The following is a 23,473-nucleotide window of genomic DNA, read 5'->3' as shown; positions in this document are numbered from 1 at the left end:
TTTTAAGAATTGGCATTCAATATCAGAGGGTCTGATTTTTTGCAGAGCATGCTAATAACAAAGGCATTTGCAGTGTCCTCCTATTGAATTATTGGATTAATATTATGTTGGTGCTTATTTGCATGTTAAATGCTTTGTCATTATCATTATCATTTTCCTGCCTGGGAGACAAATAAATTGATAGTGACCCTTCAGGGATTTTCTTAATATATTTGATGATGAATCTCAATAAATTGCAAATCATAATTAGATTGAATGAAATTATCCTTTGTAAAAAAAAAAGACCTACCAAAATAAAACATTAATTTTCTTTCCTTGTATCACAAGTAGTAATTTGAAACACAGGAACTATTAATTGTGTATCAACATTTCTGTCATGTCTTTAATTTGGGATGGGGAGTTGGGTGGGGTAGGTAGGCAGTACATACCAGGGAAAACTTGGATAATCACATGTCCGAGTATCAAACTTTATCATGTAAAGCATCCTTCCAATGCTTTGAAGCATCTCATTGGCTCTTTATTCTATCTTGGCTTCTGATTCAGATTAGTTGTACCAGTCTTGATCAAGTCAGGTCACTTTTTATATCAGTTTTAGAGCTAGAACTTCCCTTACTCAGTCTCTGTCACTGTCTGTCACTGTCCTCCCATTGTTCATCGATTTGCTCGAGTGGGCCCAGTAACATTGTGAGACTTGTTACTGTGTTTGGCATATTGAATGCCTCACGTGCCAGGCTTTGCTGTGTGGGCGAGATACTCTCGGTAGCTTGCTGGGCTCTCCGAGAGGGGTGGAGGAATTGAACTGGGGTTGGCCATGTCAGCCACATGTAAGGTAAACACCCTAGCGATTTGTCTGGTTAATTCCTTTACTCAGTAATAAGAATTAAATGAGGCATGGGCTAGAGTGATAGCACAGCAGTTAGGGCGTTGCCTTGTATGTGGCCAACCCGAGTTCAATACCTGGCACCCCATATGGTCTCCCAGCATTGCGAGGAGTAATTCCTGAGTGCAGAGTTCAGAGCCAGGAGTAACTTCTGAGCATTGTCGGTTGTGACCCGAAGAGCCAAAAAAAAAAAGAAAAAATGAGGCAATGTTTATAAAGTGCTTAGTTCATACTTGGCATGCAGCAAGTGTTACTCTCTTCTTCCTTTCAGTATTAGTAATACCTGGATTCAAGTCCTTAACTTCACTAGTGACTAATTGTAAGTCACATAAATTTTGTCGGGCAAGCCACATATTCTTTGACCATAAGATTTTAAATGCCCATTTCATTGTTTTTTTTTTTTTTTGTGATAGAAGTCAGTTCCTACTATAGTTAGGAAGTTTTTGTTATATCTCTTTCTGAATGCTATAAATATATGAACATTTCTGAATTAATCTGTTGGAATATCAACAGATTAATGCATTTTAGGGATATGTAGTAGAAGGAATGTAAACTGTGAAATTTTTTTAATGGGAAGACTGTGCTCTTAGACTTTATTTTTGCTTAGTCTAGTTCATTAGAAAAACAGTGAAATGGTGGATTAGAAATTCAATTGTCAGGGCTGGAGTGATAGCACAGTGGGTAGGGCGTTTGCCTTGCACGTGGCCAACCCGGGTTCAATTGCCAGTATCCCATATGGTCCGCTGAGCACTGCCAGGAGTGATTCCTGAGTGCAAAGCCAGGAATAACCCCTGTGCATCGCCGGGTGTGACCCAAAAAGCCAGAAAAAAATTGTCAGTTGAAATAGCTACATCTAAAAGAAATTTGTATAGGATTCAACTTCCTTTAGCATCCCATAAAAATTTTTGTTTTAATTTTTAAATTTTAGGTTATTTCTTAAAATGATTCTTTAGTAGATAATGATTTCTTTGTGGCAGATTAACTGGACATTTCTAGTTGGTAAATGCTAGAGAAGGAACTAATTCAATAGTAAATAGTTATAAAATTAAAATTGACATATAAATGAATCACATTAAATGACTTATTTAAATTATTGTTGAGTTAAGCTATATTAACTCTATAATTTCTTTGACATACTCATAGGAGAAATTATCTGTGTGGTATATTGAAGGGTTACAGAACAAAAAATCAGGTTTCATTTTTAAGGATATTACAATTTTATGAATTGTAGTTAGATTTGTTTGAATGTGAATCATCTAAAAATTGAGCAGCAAAGAAAGACATCATTGCCTTTGTATTTTATAACACTTGAATCAACTTTATATATTTATTTGCATGAAAGTAATTTTAAAACATTATTAGTGTTAAACTGAGCCAGCAGTACTTGGGAACCATGAAATTCTAGGAAGCACACCAGAGTCTTTTACATGCAAGTCATCTGCTGTACCTCTTGAGCCACATCCTAGACTGGAAAGTAAATTTAACATTAAAAAAAATATTTTTCTGACTTCTAGGGGATAATTTAGCATATTGAGAGTTAATAGTTTTTTTTTTTTCAGCAAGCACATTATTACTGCACCAGAACTCTGGTCTAAAGATTTTATTTTTGTAGTGTGTTTATAACTTTTAAGAATTTTCACTTTATCATTTTTTTTTGATATGCTTCAAGCTTAGGTGCATATTATTCATCCCGAAGAAGATACACAAATAGAGAATTTTTTGTATGCATTTGTTTATTCTAAAGAAAGAATAAAAGAATATAGAATCAAAATTGGATTAAAAAATTCATGTAGAGAAGCTAATATGTGAATATTAAAAAAACAACAAAACAAACACTGTTCTCCCATTGTTCATCGATTTGCTCGAGTGGGCCCAGTAACGTCTCCATTGTGAGACTTCTTGTTATTGTGTTTGGCATATTGAATACTCTCATAGCTTGCCGGGCTCTCCGAGAGGGTGGAAGAGTCAAACCCGGCTCTGCCAGGCTGGCTGCGCGCAAGGCAAACGCCCTACCGCTGTGCTTTCGCTCTAGCCCATGAATATTAAAGACATGGGTATATTGATTATGGTTGTGTGTATTTTTATGACAAGACAGAAGTCTTTACAATGTTAGAATATGTGTACTAAGTAGGTAGTTACTGAAATAAAACAATTTCACTTTTTCCAAGGGGCATGTGTATGTTTAAAAGAAGTCTGACATGTTAGTATTAAGCTGGGCAATAATTTTTTAATTACTTTTTTGTTAATAAATGCTGGATCTGTTGTAATTCTGTGAATTATATATACCAGTTATCTGGGAAAATCATAGAGTAACAGTGATATCAGTGAATATTGCATACATATTGTACTTTATAAGTTTGGGTTATAAAAAGTTCTAAAGCCCTTTTTAAGTTTCATTGTTTTTGAAAAATTAATGATCTAATAAGAAAAGGTGTGTGTTTATAAAAACACAATACCTGGTCACATATGCTTTTTGAAAGTGAAAAGATACTGAAGGTCTGATTTAAACCATTATCCTTTCTTGCTTGTTATCCTTTTTACTTGTTATTCTAAATAGAAAGTAGAATATATAGCCACAATCAATGTGTATATTGTTAGTTCTTAGTTAGATACACTAAAACAGTGGGTATGTCTTGCTCATTGTTATAACCTAGACTCTCTCAGTGTAGTACCAAACTCACACTAGATAGTGGATAAATATGTATGAATTCATGAATGATGAGATATTTTGGAGAATTTTTAAGTTTATTGAGCCACAAAGGTCTTCATAGGTCGATAGAAAAAGTGCTATTTTTTTCCTTTGTTACCTTTTAAACTTTATCTGAAGTTACACTTTTTTATTGAGATACTAAGATTTTCAATATCGCTGCTCCTTGTTTTCATGAATAAAATCATTCCAAAACCACACACAACTACATTTCTGTTACTTTCCCTCACACTTCTGTAAATAAAAACTGTGTTGGCTGCTTTGTTGAATATTACCTGTCAACTGATGCATTAAAGTTGGTATAACTAATGACTTATAATAGTTCTTTTTGGCACTTGCTTGACTCACTAAGGATCACTGGTTGTCTTATGATACTTAAAATTATTGGTATAGTTCTGTGGCTAGTTCAGTTTTAGAGTACTTTAATGCACTGTAGCACTGTTGTCCCGTTGTTTATTGATTTGCTTGCGTGGGCACCAGTAATATCTCCATTGTGAGACTTGTTGTTACTGGTTTTGACATATTGAATACGCCACGGGTGGCTTGCCTGGCTCTGCCGTGTGGGTGGGATACTCTTGGTAGCTTGTTGGCTTCTCTGAGAAGGACGGAGGAATCGAACCTGGGTCGGCCACATGCAAGGCAAATGCCCTATCTGCTGTTCTATCGCTCCAACCCGACTACTTTAATATTCATTTAAATTAATAAAAATAAAAATATTTTAAAATAATTTTAATAGTCTGACTACATTTATAGCCAAATAAATATTTAAATAATTTTAGCTATATTTTACTGTGAATTGGTTCAATATGAATGTTATTAGTGCTGATTTTTACTCAGAGTTAATTATATGGCCATAGCCATAGCAAGAAAATAGTAGAAAAGGCAAACACTATTTTAATTCACCCTGAAACTCATTTTCTATTAAACCTTTAGATTGCTAAATTTTATTGAATATATTTATTTATTTATTTATATAAATATATTACTGATTACTTTGTATATTGCATTAAATATATTAAACTTCTCACAGGGTACTAGTGTTCATATTTTACCAGTTTAAGTATAGAGTGGAAAGCTCACTTCTTTTTAAAATCCCATTATGCACACTCATTTGTAATATGTCTTAGTTTTGTGCATGTATTTGAGACCATGATAGACAGCATTATGCTTTTGTTTACCTGTCAGACATAATGGAGACAACCCAATGAGAAAGAAAAATATGATTGCCTTTTTGCCTTTTTATTGCAGTCTTTTTATGTTGGAATATATGAGGCAAAAGGAAGACAACAGGATTCATTTTTGTTCTTTCAATATTTAGATCCCTAGCAGATCTCTCATTTCCTTCCACCTTTCCCATTCTTTTCTTTTCATTTTTGTTCTTAAACCATACCCAGCAGTGCTCAGGGATCATACCTGTTAGATCTTGGGGGGACCATATGGGGTACTAGGGATTGAATCCAAGTCACCTGCAAACAAAGCAAGTGCCTTACCCACTGTACTCTCTAGATTCTTACATTCAAACTGTTTGTTGTGTATCAACTAACTAAGGCTTTTAGCTGTTCTTTTTTTAATTTTTTAAATGTTTACATATTCTTATTTTATAAAGTAGTACACAATATTTTATTCCACTTCAGATTCAAACACCAATCCCACCACCATACACCTTCCCACCACCATTTTTCGGGTGTTATCATCCCAAACCCCATCCCTGCCCCAAAGCAGAACCGAAATAATATAATCTTTCCCTCTAAGGTTGGTTGCCTCTTACTTTGAATCTCATCAAAAGGGGTGCTGTACTCTTATGGGTAGGGTGGGTCCTATGAAGTGTTTCGTGGTCATGAATGGGTTCACTCATGAGTGAGGCTCGGCCTGAGCGTGTGGAGAGCAACTGAGCATGGCAGCAGTGGTTGAGTTGTGGAGGTTTTTGGCTGCTGGGGCTGGGTCCCTTGGGGCGGGGAGAGATCTCACCTTTCCTCCTTTGGGGCAACCTGACAGGAACAGCCTTGCACGGGGCCTGGCGGCCTGGTTATGGTGAGCATTATGTTATACTTCCTTCTGGGAGAGAAGGATATATGATCACTCTTTTAACTGTTTCATTGGGAGGGATGCGGAGAAGCTGCACTGAAAGTCATTTCACTAAGTCAAATGGAGTTATTTTTTTTTCCTCCTTTATTGATGGGTTTTTCGGGGTCACACCCGGCAATGCACTGGTATTGCTCCTCACTCTGCACTCAGGAATTAACTCCTGGCGATGCTTGGGGAACCATATGGGGTGCTGGGGATTGAACCCAGGTAGGTTGTGTGCAAGGCAAACACCCTACTTGCTGTACTATCACTCCAGCCCCAAATGATGTTATTTTAACTAGTTTCTATATTTGGGAGGAATGTTTGAGGTATTTAAATATAAACTGAATTACACTTGTGAGCCTGGCAAGCTACCGAGAATATCTCGACTGCACGGCAAAGCCTGGCAAGCTACCCGTGAGGTATTCGATATGCCAAAACACAGTAAAAACAAGTCTCACAATTTGTTGTGAGACATTACTGTTGCCTGCTCGAGCAAATCGATGAATAGTGGGAGGACAGTGCTACAGTGCTACCCCTAGTTATAACTAGGTCTCCTGTTGTTCGTTTAAAAAAATATTTAGTAAGTAGGATACTTTCTATCAACTCTTGAAGTTATTTTGGTTAGCAGATTTTTCTTAAAATAATCAGTAAAAAATAGATATCGTTGGTTTATACTTCTTCCACTTACTGACTTTATTCCTTTGGAAAAATATTTAATCTGCCTTGATTTCCTCAAGTCTAGGATAGGTATAATGATACATCATATAGTTGCTGAGAAGATCAGATACTAGTATAATTGTGAAGCAATGAGAGAAGTACCATATATTCAGGAAGTAATATATAAATGTAGCTATTATCATTATTGTACTAAAAACCATAGAACTGTATGAAAAGAGTTCTTTTAGTCATTTGAAATTCACGGTTACGGTCATGGTCCTCCCGTTGTTCATCGATTTGCTTGAGTGGGCCCAGTAATGTCTCCTTCGTGAGACTTGTTGTTACTGTGTTTGGCATATTGAATTCGTGTGTTTGGCATTGGCATACAAAATATGAAAGGAATTCTTAAAATAAAAATACATATTTTGTATGTCTATGTCAGGAGTCCTTACAAAATATTCAGTGCAGGGGTTAATGTCTCTTGTCTTTCATGTGACTGGCTGGTTTGATTCTGGCACCACATTTGATCCCCTGAACATAGCCAGGAGTAAACCCTGAGCACTGTTGGAAGTTGCCACTAAAACTAAAAACTAAAATGACCTAAATTGAACTTCAGACTCAGTGAAGATAGTATATCTAGTTCAGTTATTTACATATTTAATGCAATATTGGCTTTATTGCCAGAATTTAATTGTCTGACCTTAGAGCTTATACTTTCTGAAGTATCATGTTACCCATCAGAATTATCAAATCCCTCAATCTTGAGTTTTCGTCAAGCCTTATGTGTTTCTGTCTTCATAGTTAACCTTTTATTTTCTGCATTTGTCATTTTTAAAATTGTTTTTACAATAGTATAGATTTTCAAGAATTTAGTTGTTTTTTTTTGCTTTTTGGGTCACACCCAGTGATGCTCAGGGGTTACTCCTGGCTCATGCACTCAGGAATTGCTCCTGGCGGTGCTTGGGGGACCATATGGGATGCTGGGAATCGAACCTGTGTCGGCCATGTTGGCTGTGTGCAAGGCAAACGCCTTACTCGCTGTGCTATCGCTCCAGCCCCAAGAATTTAGTTTTATACCTCTTATGTGTGTAATTGTCACAGCACCTACTACTACCAAAGTTCCAGTGCTATCACATTGCAAAACAGACACTCCCTTCCTCTGGCAAATCATCATAGTTTTCGCTGTCTAGGAATCAGTTTTTATCATTTGCCAGTTTGTTTCATTTAATTTTATTTCACCTATGAGTGAAATAGTTTTCACTCAGGTAATAGTTTTTCACTTCCATATGTATTTCACTTGAAATTTTTTATTTCTATCACCTCAAGGATCATCCATTTTGTCCCACAGAGCACAATTTCATCTATTTAAATGTCAAAGTAGTATTTTTTAAAAAATCATTAATTTTTGATAATTTGACAATAATATATCACTAGCCTATCATTGAAATTATATTTGGGTATATTTCTTTTGAGCATCTACTTTTGATATTTACTGTTTAAATGCAGAAGTGAATTTGATTTTTTGTTCTAATTCTTCAAATTGTTTGATTTTTAATTGACCTAAGGTTTTGACTATAGGTACATGGGTTATATTCATGTATTTATCTTTATACCCAGCATATAGCAGATTCAACAAGTGAACACACTCTTTATTCAGGCTCTATGCTGTAAAAGCTCCAGTTGGTATCTATATTTTTTATTTTTGCGTCCTACCTGGTGCTTAGGGGTTACTTCTGGCTTTTCACTCCAGAATTACTCCTGACAGTGTTCCGGGACCATATAAAATACCAGGGATTGAACGTGGGTCAGGTGTGTACAAGGCAAGCTCTTTACTCATTTTATTATCCCTTCAAAATTTATTATTTTGGGGGCTGCTTTTTGCATCATACCCTCCAGTGCTCAGGGCTTAACTCCTGGCTCTGTGCTCAGGGCTGTGCTTAGTAGTGCATAGGGGACCATGTGTAGTGCGATTATTGAATTTGGGTAGGCCACATGAAAGGTAAGTAACTAACTCCTTTGTCATGTCTCTGGCTTCTTTACCTAGTCTTTTTCAGATTAGGAAATAAGACAATCATGGTGGATGGCGAATCTTTTAAGAAGGAAGATTTTAAAGAATTTGTGGAGTCTTGTAGTGATTCTTTTATTTCTTGTTTTTAAGATATTAATTTTGTTCTGTAGCCTCCATTAGGGACTCAGTTATTATTAGTTAATTAGTTTAAACAAGTAATTGTTATCCTATTCTACTTTTGTTTGGTTTTGCCAGGTAGAATGAGATAATCATTACTCATTCTTGGCAAACAATATATGCAAACCTTTCAAAGCAGACTTTTGTCAGTCATTTACTCTCCTTTACATGAGGTAAATGAGACTTATAAATTATTCTTTTACTTATTAATGGCATGTGACTGGGATTGAGACATTCATCCTGATAACCATGGAAAAAGCTAATCTGAAGACAAAAGTTAGCAGGCCAAGAAGGCAGGGGAGAATAGAAAATGAATAGATATAATTGACTATTTTGATATGATTCAATTAAGTAACTGTGTCAATTAAATTAAAATTTTCCTTAAAAAATTTGGGGCTTGTGTATAAGATTGTGTATAACGTGTGTTCAAGGCTTACTCCTGGCTCTGTGCTCAGGCATTAATTCTGACAGTGATCAGGAGAGCATAGGTAGTGTTGGAGCTCTAACCTGGATCGTCCACCTGCAAGGAAGGTACCTTGCCTTTCTTGTACTGTCCCTTTGGCCCCAGATTTCCTCTTTTTAAGAATAGCTTTTACTAAAAGTAATTTTCAGTTTTCTTTTTCTTGAGCGATAGCACAGTGGGTAGGGCATTTGCCTTGCATGCGGCTGACATGGCCGACCTGAGTTTGATTCCTCCGCCCCTCTCGGAGAGCCCAGCAAGCAACCGAGAGTATCTCGCCCGCAGGGCAAAGCCTGGCAAGCTACCCGTGAGGTATTCGATATGCCAAACACAGTAACAAGTCTCACAGTATTACTGGGTCTGCTCGAGCAAATCAATGAACAATGGGAGGACAGTGACAGTGACAGTATCCTAAAATGTCAGTTGATCTAGATTGTCAGGGACTGTCTCAGAAAAGAGGTGATATTTAAGAAGATACATGAATTGTAAGAAAAAGTTAATTGTAATTCAAGTAGAAGTTAGAGCAAGAATGAAAACCCTGTGAGGAGTTAGAACTTAACATATTTCATAAATGGGCAGAAGGATGGTATATTTGCTTCTAAATACCAAGCAAAAGATAGTAATATTTATAAATTATATTACAGCTTTTAAATCAACTTAATTTTATATAATCATCACAAATGTGTAAGAGTATACTGTTATTTTTCTATTTTATAGATAGGTAGACTGCTTGTACATTACAAGTGATTGATTTGAAATGATCACCCTTCTGTACCATGCTGCTAGTCATGCTTTCATGCTGCTTATATGTACATCAACACATTATAATCAAGTAAAATAATAAGGGGTATATATTTTATTTGAATTTATTAGTATAACCACTTTTTAGTGGTATTTATTCTGGCTGAAGGTAAATGCTAGATTTCTTGATTCCCCTTTGAGTAATATAAATTAATTGCACCAGTAAACACACCTGTTATGTTATAGTGAATGAGGTACTCTTGTAGAAACCTCATAAATGATTAAAATGATTATGTGCCTGTACTTCATAACTGGAAAGATTAGTTTCTATGCTTTTGTTTGGGTTCAGTGAATTAATGGTGTATTTTCTTTGCACATATATTAGGATGCCTGACATTTTAACTTCACACGTGCATATATTGTGACCATACTGATAAGCAATGTGAAAATATGATGGATAACAAGTAATGAGTGAAAATTGAATTTTATAATCTTAGAAGAGTTTCAGAAAATTTTCTCTTCTCTTTTGCTCTTTCTTCATTTCTGTTTCCTCCCCCTTTTTCCTCCTCAATTGTTACCTTTCAGTTTAGATGGTTTCTAAAAGTGCTTGTTGATTATAGATAGCTTCAGAGGATCAATTTAGGACTGGGAAGATAGCTCGCATGCGAGTTCCTGATTCAATCACCAGCACTACGTCTCATTATCCCTTTTATATACAATTCCCTCACCCTGCCGTTGCTGCCATGTGGGTCTGTGGTCCCTGTTAACAAAATGAGTCATTTTAATTTATACTGTTTTTATTGCTTTTTCCTACTTAATTTAAATTAACAACTACTTAATTTTATGAAATATCATTTCTTGTAGATAGAGGCTCAATGTTAAAAAAGTTTTAAATGAATTCTTTAATAGTGTATAATTTTAAATGAATTGAGATCAAATAGAAAACATTTAAGATGTAGTTTGGGGTGTGCTAATCTGAAATCAAATTATAGATAGAGCTCTTTATTTGTAGTTTATAATCAGTTGCTGCTTTTTTTCCAAAGATGCATTAATATTTCAGTTTTCAACTTGATGCCTTTAATAAATAATAATTAATATTTTATAATTGTTATCTCATATAGTACTTATAAAATAAAGTTTTAAGTAATTTTATTTTTCTATTTTTTAGTTCATTCACCTTGAATTACTTCTAATAGTGATTTACCCTTTATTCCTTCCAGTTATTAAGAAAATATGTTATTTAAAGAGAACTCTCTTATGTATATGTATATATGCATATATATATATCTGTTATTTAGCACTGTAGCACTGTCCTCCCATTGTTCATCGATTTGCTTAAGCAGGCACCAGTAATGTCTCCATTGTGAGACTTGTTACTATTTTTTGGCATATCGAATATGTCACAGGTTGCTTGCCAGGCTTTGCCATGCAGGCGAGATACTCTTGGTAGCTTGCCAGGCTCTCCGAGAGGGGTGGAGGAATCGAACCCAAGTCTGCCATGTGCAAGGCAAACACCTCACCCGCTTTTCTGTACCTCTGTTGTTTGTAAAACAGCCTAATTTTTTCATTCAAATTGGCTGAATCTTGTAAGATAAGTTCTTGCATTCTCTGAACTCTTATTTCACTTTAGCTTTAGACTTTAGTTCCGCAGCTCTTCCTCGATAGTACAGATTCTTAAGTTTAAAAGAATTTCACTTGTTAATAACCATTAATGTTCTTCCAATAAGAAATTTAGATTGACAATTTTTGCTTTCTCTATAGGCTCAACATTCTGGTAAGAAATCTTTGTTTAGGGACTGGAGCGGTAGCACAGCGGGTAAGGCGTTTTTGCCTTGCACGTGCCCGACCCCGGCTCAACTCCCAGCATCCCATATACTCCCCTGTGCATAGCCAGGTGTGACCTTCCTCGCTCTCCCCCGAGAAAGAAATCTTTGCTTAAACCTGGTCTAACAAGTTCACCTAGACCTAGACCCTTTAAGTTGCTGGACTGCATATCACTCTGATCTCCTGTGATTATCCTGCTTCCTCAGGTCTAATTACTATTGATTTTCACTCTGGCTCCAACAGTTGAGTGTTCCACATAGACAGACTGACAGACAATGAACTGACTAAAAACACCACATGTACATGTGCACAGTTATTTAGTTGTTATTTAAAGATCTGTCATTATTCTCCTGTAAGTAAAAGTTAGCCCTCTAAGAACATTTGTCACTGATTTTGGTTTGTTAGTTATATTGCTAGTTATTTGATTTGAATGTTTTTTTCCTCAGGCAAAATCATCAGTTACTTAACTAATGAATTAGCACCTTCCAACTGACACTATTTTCAGTTCACAAACTAGAAATAATTCGTGATTTAATTTATAAAGTAAATTTTAGTTTAGTGTTAGGTGATTTTTCTCTATACTTTGGTTTAAATGTAATTTTATTTGGTGCTCTCTTCTCTATCTGAGCTTCCTTCTCACCTAGCACATGTGGCTGGCCTTCAAGTCATGGAGCAAAATTCCTGGTACTAATCTGAGCCCTTCCTGGGTGTTAGTCTCCCGTTTTGTTGCTTTATGTTCCCCAGATGAATGCAATCTTTCTGTGTCTATCCCGCTCTTTCTGACTCATTTCGCTTAACATGATACTTTCCATGTAGTACCACTTGTATGTAAATTTCATAACTTCATCTTTTCTAACAGCTACATAGTACTCCATTGTGTAAATGTACCAAAGCTGCTTTAACCAGTCATCTGTTCTCGGGCACTCAGGTTTTTTCCAGATTCTGGCTATTGTAAAGAGTGCTGCAATGAACAAACAATTGCAGATGTCACTTCGACTATACCTTTTTGCCTCTCTGGGATATATTCCCAGGAGTGCTATAGCTGGGTCAAATGGGAGATCGAATTCTAATTTTTTGAGAATCGTCCATACTGTTTTCCAAAAGGGTTGGACCAGCCTGCATTCCCACCAGCAGTGAAAGAGGGTCCCTTTCTCGCCACATCCGCGCCAGCACCTGTTGCTTTTGTTCTTGTGAATGTGGGCCAGTCTCTGTGGTGTGAAATGATATCTCATTGTTGTTTTGATCTGCATCTCTCTGATGATTAGTGATGTAGAGCATTTTCTCATGTGCCTTTTTGCCATTCGGATTTCTTCTTTGCGAAAGTTTCTGTTCATTTCCTCGCCCCATTTTTTGATGGGGTTGGGTGATTTCTTCTTGTGTAGTTTAACCAGTACCTTGTATATCCTTGAAATCAACCCCTTGTCGGAAGACCCTCCCAGAGTGGGAGAGACATGCTAAAAGTAGTCTATAGACCAAACATGATTGCCACTCAATGCCTCTCTGGCAAAACACAGTACCCAAAAGAAGAGAGAGAGAACAGGGGGGAATGCCCTGCCACAGCGGCAGGGTGGGACGGGGGGGGGGGAATGGGGGGTGGAAGGGAAGCTAGGACCCGTGGTAGGGGAGGATGGGCACTGGTGGAGGGATGGGTACTTGATCATTGTATAACTGAAACCCAAGCACAAAAATTTATAAGTCTATAAGTGTACTTCATGGTGTTTCACTAATAAAAAAAATGATAAAAAATTATTACATTAAAAAAATAAAATAAAATAGAAGTAATATAAATATAATATAAATATTGCTAAAATAAAAAAAATTAAGAAACTTTGGTACATCTACACAATGGAGTACTATGAGGCTGTTAGAAAAGATGAAGTCAGGAAATTTACATACAAGTGGTACTACATGGAAAGTATCATGCTAAGTGAAATGAGTCAGAAAGAGAGGGACAGACATAGAAAGATTGCATTCATCTGGGGAACATAAAGTAACAAAATAGGAGACTAACACCCAAGGATAGCGGAGATAAGTACCAGGAGGTTCACTCTATAGCTTGGAGGCCAGCCCCACATGCTAGGGGAAAAAGCAACTCAGATAAAGAAGGGAGCACCAAATAAAAGTGTTAGGAGGATCCTCCCAGGATGGGAGATGCATGCTGTAAGTAGACTATAGACCAAACATGATTGCCACTCAATGAAAACCACAACACCCAAAAGGAGAGAGAGAACAAAAGGGAATGCCCTGCCACAGATGCAGGGTGGAATGGGGGAGATGGGGGGTGGGAGGGATACTGGGATCCGAGGTGGTGGAAAATGGGCACTGGTGGAGGAATGGGTACTCGATCATTGTATAATTGAAACCTAAGCACAAAAATTTGTAAATCTACAACTGTACCTCATGTTGTTTCACTAATAAAAACATTTTTAAAAACTTTTAAAAAAATGTAATTTTATTTATCTTTTAAGGCCATACTTCATGATGCTTGGGAAGTTGCTCCTTAAGGTGCTGGGAGAAAGACCATGTGGTGTTGGGGATTGAACCCAGGTCTTCAGCAGTCAAACATATGAATTAGCAGTTTGAACTACCTTGCTGGTCCCTCAGCAGCCTTTAATTTTTTAAAATTTATTTATAGCACAGTGGGTAGGGCGTCTGCCTTGCACGCAGCCAACATGGCCGACCCGAGTTCGATTCCTCCACCCCTCTCGGAGAGCCCGGCAAGCTACCGAGAGTACTCTATATGCCAGACACAGTAACAACAAAGTCTCCAATGGAGACGTTACTGGGCCCGCTCGAGCAAATCGATGATCAATGGGAGGGCCTTTACTTTACTTTACTTTACTTTAATTAAATCAACATGAGATACACAGAAACCTCCCTCTTCCTCTCCCTCCCTCTTCCTTTGCCCTTTCCCTCCCCCTCTTTCCCTCCCCCTTGACCTCTCTCCCTCCCCTTTGCCCTCTCTTCCTGTCTTTTCTTTTAGGCACTGTGGTTTGCAATACTGTTACTGAAAGAGTATCATGCTATGACTCACCTCTTTTCAGCACTTAGTTCTTGTCCAGAGTGATCATTTCCAACTATTATTTTTTTAAAATTTCTTTTCTTTTTTTACCCCCAACTATTATTGTAATAGTGGTCTCTCCTCCATCCTAACTGCATGACCTTTCCCCCCACCCACACACACACCCCTATTACTTGCCCTCTCTCCTCCCTCCACCCCATGGCAAGCTTCCTGCCATTAACCAATCCTCCTGGCCCTCATTTCCATGGTCTTTGGCTATTATTTTCATAGTGTTTTTTTATATCTCCCATAAATGAGTGTGATCATTCTATATTTGTCCCCTTCCCTCTGACTCATATCTCTGCATGATACTCTCCATGACTATCTATGTATAAGCAAATTTCATGATCTCAGTTTTCTTAATTACTGTGAAGTATACCACTGTGTAGAAGTAGCATAGTTTTTTTTTGTTTTTGTTTTTGTTTTGTTTTGTTTTGTTTTTTTATTTATTGAATCGCTGTGGGAAAAGTTACAAAGCTTTCAGGTTTAGGTCTCAGTCATGCAAATATCAATCACATTTTCCTTTACCAATACTTATTTTTCACCACGAAGAACCCCAATGAACCCCCACCCCCCAACCTCCCCCCCCACTGTCTATGGGGTAGATGAATTCTAGTTAACACTCTGTCTGCTTTGACTAGCTTCATTGTTTTGATAAAAGTTGCACCATTATTATTTAGACTTTACCCCCCCCCCCAAATCAGCCATGCTGAAAAAGCATTGTGAAATGATTTGCTTTCTACAGCTGGGTTCAAGAATTAAATGATGTTGCGTGGCCGCAATAGCGGCCGCGCGGTTTTGAATTTCTGCTATTTTATTTATTAACCCTGCAAGTATTTCTACTGAGAGTCAGATAGTTAAGAGATTGGTCTCTGTGCCTCTCGGTAGGGCATGAAGGACGGGCCGGAACGCCCCCCGTCCCATGAGGTGTCCATCGCACCCCCACCCCCGGCTCAGACCTGCTCTCCACAAGGCTCCCATGCGGCCACCATCTTTCTTTCCAGAGTGGAGAGGGCGGAAGGGAGCAACACCCTTTCCAGTCTGGGCAGGCAAGATGGCGTGGATTAATGCATAGTCCGTTCGCTTTTCTGCTCCAAGCTGCTGTGTTATGTCCTTGTGCTTCTGGGGCCGTGGCCGTGCCGGAGAGCCGCTCGTGGGGGTCAACTGGTGACCTCGGTAGGGCGTGAAGGACTGGCCGGAACGCCCCCCCGTCCCATGAGGTGTCCATCGCACCCCACCCCCGGCTCAGACCTGCTCTCCACAAGGCTCCCTTGCGAGCATAATTTTTTTAATCCAGTCATCTGTCTTGTGCACTTAGGTTGTTTCCAGAACAGGCTATTGTGAATAGTGCTGCAATGAACATGGGAGTTCTGCATTATGTTTTTGGGCCCCTAGGATATATTCCCAGGAGTGGTCTTTCTGGGTCATATGGAAGCTCAATTTTTAGTATTTTTTTTTTAGGAATTCCCATATTATTTTCCAAGAGTATTGGGTTATTCGACATTCCCACAAGCAGTGAATGAGAGTTCCTTTCTCCCCACATCTGTGATAGCACTTGTTCTTGCTCTTTATGATTTGTGCTAGTTTCAGTGATGTGAAATGATATCTCATTGTTTTGATTTGTGTTGCCTTAGTGATTAGTGATGTTGACCATTTTTTATGTGCCTTTTGGAAATTGGTATTTCTTCCTTGAGGAAGTTTTATGCTTATCTCTTGTCCAGTTCTTATGTATCTTGACTATCAACACTTTATCAGGTGAGTATTGGGTAAATAATTTTTCCCATTCTGTAGCCTGTCTTTGTATCCTTATCATTGCCTTTGAGGTACAGAAGCTTCTTAGTTTAATGTAATTCCATTGGTTTATCTTTGCTTCAATTTGCTTGGGTAGTGGTGTTTTACCCTTGAAAATGCCTTTAGCGTCAGTTATGGAGAGTTCATTTTCGTCTGTGTACCTTATAGATTCAGGTCTGATATCAAGGTCTTTAATTAATTTTGATTTGACTTTTGTAAATGGCATTAGAAAGAGATCTTAGTTTATTATTATTTATTACTATTTTTTTGCATGTAGTTGACCAGTTTTCCCAGCAGCACTTTAAGAGGGTTTCCCGCTCCACTTCATATTTTTTATTCTTTTATCAAAGGTTAATTGATAATATATACTTGAAGGTTTGTCTCATGATATTCAACTATATTCCATTTTACGGTGGGTCTGTCTTTATTCCAATACCATGCTGTTTTAATGACTATTGTTTTGTGGTACAGTTTGAAGTTGAGAAAAGTAATGCCTTCTATCTTCTTTTTCCCAAGATATGCTTTAGCTCTTTGGGGTGGGGGAAAGGGTTATTGTCCCACATGAATTTCAGGGGTGTTTGTAAAGTGACATGGGCTTCTTACAGGGACTGCATTGAATCTGTACAATACTTTGGGAAGCATTTCCATTTTAATGATATTAATCCTCTTGATCTATTAGCAGGGGATGTGTTTCCATTTGCTTGTGTGCTCTTTTTTTCTTTAAGTAGTGTTTTGTAGTTTCTTTGTATAGGTCTTTCAGCTCTTCAGTGAAACTGATTCCAAGGTATTTGAGTTTCTGAGATTCAACTGTGAATCGGATTTTTTTTAGTATCTCTTATTATTTGTACATAAGAAAGCCATGCACATTTGTGTATTAATTTTATAGCCTACACTATTACCATACAAATCTTTTGTTTCTAGCAATTTTTCTGTAGTCTTTAGGATTTTCTAAATATGATTTCATGTCATCCATAAATAGTCATCTTCCTTTTTAATCAATCACTTTCTTACTCTCTGGAAAGTAGTAGTTTGATTTGAGTCTCTATGTATTAGTTTTTTTGTTCAGGAATTTCATATAAATGTGTATTTTTTTAATCACTGGCATCTTTCAACAGGTATGTTTTTGTATTCCTCCATGTTTTGTCTCTATTTGTAATTTGTTCTTTTACCTCTGATTAATGTTGCATTATATTACTGTGTAGCATTGTTTATTCACTCACCTGCTGATTTACACTTGATTTTTCTAAAGTGTTTTGTAGGGGCTGGAGTGATAGCACAGCAGGTGGGGCATTTGCATTGTGTGTGCCCCAACCTGGGTTCGATTTCCAGCATCCCGTATGGTCCCCCAAGCATGGCCAGGAGTAATTCCTGAGTGCACGAACCAGGAGTAGCCCCTGTGCATCGCTGGGTGTGACCCCCCCCCCCAAATAAAGTGTTTTGTAAAGTCAACTTTTTTTTTTGCTTTTGTAAATTTAAATATGTTTGCATGACATATGCTTTTCTGAGTAGAATTACTGAACTGTATCATAATGTAATGATTAAATTTACCAAAAGTTGTTATACATTTTTTTCTATTTTCTGAGCAAACTTATATAGAATTGCTGTTAACATCTCTAGTGTTTGTTAGAATTTGCACTGTCACTGTCACTGTCACTGCCCTCCCGTTGTTCATTGATTTTCTCGAACGGGCCCAGTAACGTCTCCATTGTGACACTTGTTACTGTGTTTGGCATATCGAATACATCATGGAGAGCTTGCCAAGCTTTGCCATGAGGGCGAGATACTCTTGGTAGCTTGCCAGGCTCTCCGAGAGGGGCAGAGGAGTCGAACTTGGGTCAGCCATGTTGGCTGCATACAAGGCAAATGCCCTACTTCTGTGCTATTGCTCCAGCCCAGAATTTGCACATAAAGTATTAATGTTCCTGGAGTTTTTCTTTAGAAAGTTTTGTGAATATATTTAAGACTAAGACTATTCCATTATATGCACTTTTTTAAATGGATATGAGCTTTTTAAAAATTGCTTTCAGTTTATCTTTTAAATTTGAATTCAAGTGTAAACATTTAAACGTTTTACCTGTATAGTATTATCATACTAGGCTAATTACCAAAGTGCCAATATCCTTCTACAGTCCATAGGGTAGTTTCTCTTACTTCAGAACTCTTCTATCCTTTCCTGTGATATTCTTTTAGGTTCCAAGGTTTGATGATTTCATTACTCTCTGTCACCTGTTTTGTTCCTTTATATACCACGTATATGTGAGATCATCTAGTGTTTGTTATCTTCTTTCTCACTTAGTTTAGCATGACATCCTCCAGTTCCATCCATGATATAGCACTATAGCACTGTCCTCCTGTTGTTCATCAAGTTACTCGAGTGGGCACTAGTAATGTCTCACAACAAATTGTGAAACTTGCTGTTACTGTTTTTGGCATATCAAATACGTCACGGGTAGCTTGCCAGGCTTTGCCGTGTGGGTGGAATACTCTTGGTAGCTTGCCGGGCTCTCTGAGAGGGGTGGAGGAATCGAACCCAGGTCGGCGGCATGCAAGGCAAATGCCTGTCCATGATATAGCAGAAAAAAAAGGTGAAAGTTAGGCTTCATCTTTTCTTATAAGTGAATTATATTCTATTATGTTTATAATGCATATTTCTCTGCTGTTTTGGGCATTTGGGTTGTTTCCAGATCTTGGTTATTATAATTGTGCCACAGTGACATAGTTATTCATGTCTAGTCAATTAAGTATTTTTATATTTTAGCATCCATATTTTAACTTTTAAATAATTATTGTTTCTCTTTCCCAAATTTTTATTTAGGCACTGTGATTTATAATACTTTCAGGCATACACTGTTCCAACACCACATCCACCATCAGGGTGTCAGCATCCCTCCACTAATGTCTCATAGTACACTCCAGCTTCCAACCCTGTTCTCTTGATTAACTAACCACTCTCAGGATCTGTTATCATTGACCTATTGTTATTCCCAGGCTTTCTTATAGTTCACCTGTGAGGGATTATTCTGTTTGTTCTCTTGCCCAATAGCCATAGCACGATAACCTCTGCTTCTGTCTATGGTGCAACTTAATACATTATCTTTTCCTATAGCTGAGTAGTAGTCCATTATGTACCATGGATTTTTTTAGCCACAAATCTCTTCTGGGGTGCTGAGGCTGTTTCCATATCTTGCTTATTGTAAATAGTGTTGCAACAAACAGAGGACTGAAAATGTCTTTTAAATAGGGGCTCTTGGACTCAATGCTAAGAAGTAGAATATTTGCTCATCACACACCTACAAATATTTGCTCAAACATATACAAGGTATATAAAGCACTTGTAAATGTCAGCACTGCACTGCAATGAACAATGGGAAGCCATTGTTCATTGATTTGCTCAAGCGGACCCAGTAGTGCTCCATTGTGAGACTTGTTATTGTGTTTGGCATATGGAATACATCACAGGTAGCTTGCCAGGCTTTGTGGAGGAATCGAACTGGGGTCGGCCAGGTCGGCTGCAAAAGTTAACAACAAAAATTCAGTACAATTCATCAAAAAGAGGAGAGAAGAACTGAACAGATCCTTCCTCAAAGCAGGTGTTTAGTTGGGCCATTTTGTAAACAAAATTTTACTTATCAGGGAAATGAAATAGAAACAATAATGAGATACCACTTCACATCTGTGCAGTTGACACACTTCAAAAGAAAAAGAAAGTAGGGCTGGTAGCAGTGTGGGGAGAAAGGAACCCTCAATTGACTCTTGGTAGGAATGTTGTCTTGTTTAGCTTGTTTGGATAACAGCATAGAAAGTTCTCAAAAACTAAGTTGTGTAGCATGATCCAACCCCATATTTTCTATCTTGACATTTTTAATTCATTTTATTGAGCACCTCAGGTACCAAGTGTAAATGGGGGTTGAATCAGGGTTTGCAAAATAGAAATGTGAGCACCTTAACCCCTGTACTAAAATCTTTGGTCCCAGCTGCTTGTTTAATGGCTGTGTCTTTAGTATGCCTTTTTGGAACACATGAGTGTCACTTTTAGAATTTGTTCTAAAAATGATATTTTGTCATTTGTAGAGTTAAGGAATATAATGACAGCTGAGCAATGAGATGGATAGGGATGAAGTTGAGAACTTTCAGGAATGAATTCACTTATACAGAGAACATGTCTCTGCGTGAGATAAGAGGAACATTATCTCCAAATGTGTTGTTGAATACATTTTGTTTGGGTTTTGATTATTTAAAGATTATAATCTTTCTATCTCTTAAGTGAGCTAGTGCACACTATAAAAGGGAACGTGATGATAGTGTCAAAAGAATTTTCAGGGTTAGAGTTAATTTATTTGCTTGAGGTGTGATGCACATTGTTGATTTAATATGCAGATTTAAAAGCTTTTGCTTCTGTTTTTGTTGTTGTTGTTGTTGTTTTGTTTTTTGGCCTATATCTGTGTTACTCAGGGCTTACTCCTGGCTGTGTGCTCAGGGTTTACTTCTGGAGACTTATGTAACAGTCAGGGACTTATGTAGTACTGGGGATCAAACCCAGCTCAAGTATGTGCAAGGCACAAGGACCTTACTAGCTGTACTATATATATGGCCCAAAAAGCTCTTGATTTTTTATGTTATTAGGCAGTTAGGGTGTCAGCCATGTTAGCTACTGAGCACTACTATGTTTAACTACATGATTCTCAGCATATTGCTATTTTACATAATTGAAATAATTTAAATCTATTTCTTACTCTTTCTACAGCATATAAAGTCCATGAAGCACAGGACAATAAAACTACCTGCTCATACCACCAGGAAGACTTCTTTGAAAGATTTGCCAAGCACTACCTAAAGAATAATCTATCTGAAGCATCATATGTTGAAACAACAGAAGGCTACTGCTTCTGCACAAGATAGAAACAGAATTACCATGTTTTCAATTCTTTGAACTTCATTAAACCAGGGGAGTGAGTTGAAAATCTGAAAATGCGGCCATGGACTGGTTCCTGGCGTTGGATTATGCTCATTCTTTTTGCCTGGGGGACCTTACTGTTTTATATAGGTGGTCATTTGGTACGAGATAATGACCACCCTGATCATTCTAGCAGAGAGCTTTCCAAGATTCTGGCAAAACTTGAACGCTTAAAACAGCAAAATGAAGACCTAAGGAGAATGGCAGAATCTCTCCGGTAGGTTCAAAACACTGAAGAATGGAATAATGTACCTTTTTTTTTTTTTTAGTTCAGACCACCATTAAAAAAAAAAAAAAGCTATACATTCTACTTGCAAAAATTTAAGTATCCTGGATATTTTTTATACCAACGATCTCTGTGTTTAACACAGAGAATTTCTCCATATTGGCAAATCTTATTTGCTGCTAATTTAGTATAGGAAAATGATGACATTTATTTTTTTGTACCTATTTCCTTTGTAGTCATCAGCATTTTTATAATTTTGTTACATTATATTTTAATTTATATTTTTATAATTTACATTATGATTAATGGTGTTGAATATATGAAGTTGCCATTCATCTAATTTGATGAATAATGATGAATAATCAAATGCTTATTCAAATGCTTGCCTTTAAAAATTAAGCTTTTTCTTATTGAATAATTTTAAAATTGATATTTAACATATAATGAATTGTGGGGCCAGAGCAATAGTAAAGCTGGTAGGATGTTTGCCTTGCATCCTGTTGACTCAAGTTCTATCCTTGATATCACATGTGATCTCCCAAGTCACACCAGGAGTGATCCCTGAATGTGGAGCCAGGAATAAGCTCTGAGTACCATTGAATGTGGCCTGGACCAAAATCCTTAAGTAAATTAGATAGATGCATACACACATATCTATCTGCCAAAATAAAAACAGTGGCTTAAAACAGCAAACATCTGTTTGCTCTTAGTTATTCAGTTTGGATTGCCTCATTTTTACTCATTTTCTGATTATAGCGGGGTTAGTAATGTGGCTGCAGTAACCTGATGCTTGCAGTTAGGGTTGGGCAATCCATATGACTATGCAGTTTGGTGAGCTGGTACCATCAACTGATTTCATCCTCTACAACTTCTCCAGGATAGACTAGATTTCTTATGAAGTAATGTTCTGAAATATGACTAAGAACAGAAAGTACAAGTCCTTTTGAGTCCGAGCATTTGAAGTCGCACATCTTTACTTCTGATACATTCATTTAGTTTATTCAAGTAATAGAGGGAGAAATTGCAAAGAATTGGTAGTTATATTTAACCCAGTATTTTATCCTCAAAGGTAATAATGAGAAGATTAGATTAGAGCACATCATTGTGATCCTGAACAACCAAAATTTACTTGATTGGTAATAGAGTGCAGTAGTTGGTTTTCAGCTGATGAATAATGCAGTGAAAATGGTTGAGGAAGATTTAGATTGTCATGTTGATTTGAGGCATGTGCTAGGTGATAGTGCAATTAACTTGGAAACAGTATTAATCTAGATATGAGGTAATACTTACTTAGTTAAAATTAAAGATTGAATTTGTTGGCTTTGATTCCAAAGTACATTAGTTATTTTCCAATATTTTCTTCATGATTTTTTAAAAAATATTTTTTTAAATTAAATTGCCATGAGATACACAATTAAAAAGTTCCTCATCATTGGGTTTCAGTCATACAACGTTCCAATACCTGTTCTTCAACAGTGTACATTTCCCACCACTGATGCCCCCTCCCCATTTCTCCCCACCTTTATGGCAAGCACCTCTCCCCCCCCCCCCCTATTATTCCCTTGACATCCTATACTTGTTACTAGTATCAGCACTTTTGGTATACATGTTTTACTTTTCTTTGGATGGTCATTTCCATGTCTGGATGAAATTTGTTAGTGTTTTGTTTCTTTTTTTTTTTCTATTTTAAAAATTTCATCTTTTGGGCTTTGTTTTTAAGATAATGTAGTTTCTGAGAGGGTTTATGTTAAGTTGGTATTCATTTAATTTATTTTTATTGTCATGGTGTGGCCCATACTTAGTAGTGGTGGTCAGTCTTTGTGGTACTTGAACCTAATGGTATTTAGGTACCTCCAGATGATACATGATAGGGTGACAACTGTTATGGCTTGGGAGATTGAACTGGGGGCTGGAGTCCAG

The 23,473-nt window shown here is 37.2% G+C and overlaps 1 protein-coding gene across 3 annotated transcripts in view; it reads left to right on the top strand.

Annotated features, from left to right (window-relative positions):
- Positions 1-23,473, top strand: part of FUT8 (fucosyltransferase 8) — a 311,640-nt gene that overhangs the window by 115,098 nt on the left and 173,069 nt on the right. For 2 of the 3 annotated variants that reach the window (XM_056133859.1, XM_056133857.1), the window contains 2 exons: positions 1,152-1,199; positions 21,118-21,544. In XM_056133859.1, the coding sequence (XP_055989834.1) occupies positions 21,342-21,544 (203 nt within the window). In that variant the 5' untranslated portion in view covers positions 1,152-1,199; positions 21,118-21,341. The remainder of the gene's footprint in view (positions 1-1,151; positions 1,200-21,117; positions 21,545-23,473) is intronic. The other variant, XM_056133858.1, reaches the window with a different exon arrangement.

The sequence above is a fragment of the Sorex fumeus genome, unplaced genomic scaffold, assembly GCF_029834395.1.
Source record: "Sorex fumeus unplaced genomic scaffold, SorFum_2.1 ptg000098l, whole genome shotgun sequence".
Classification (NCBI taxonomy): Eukaryota; Metazoa; Chordata; class Mammalia; order Eulipotyphla; family Soricidae; genus Sorex; species Sorex fumeus.
This window is presented reverse-complemented; position numbering and strand designations above follow the sequence as displayed.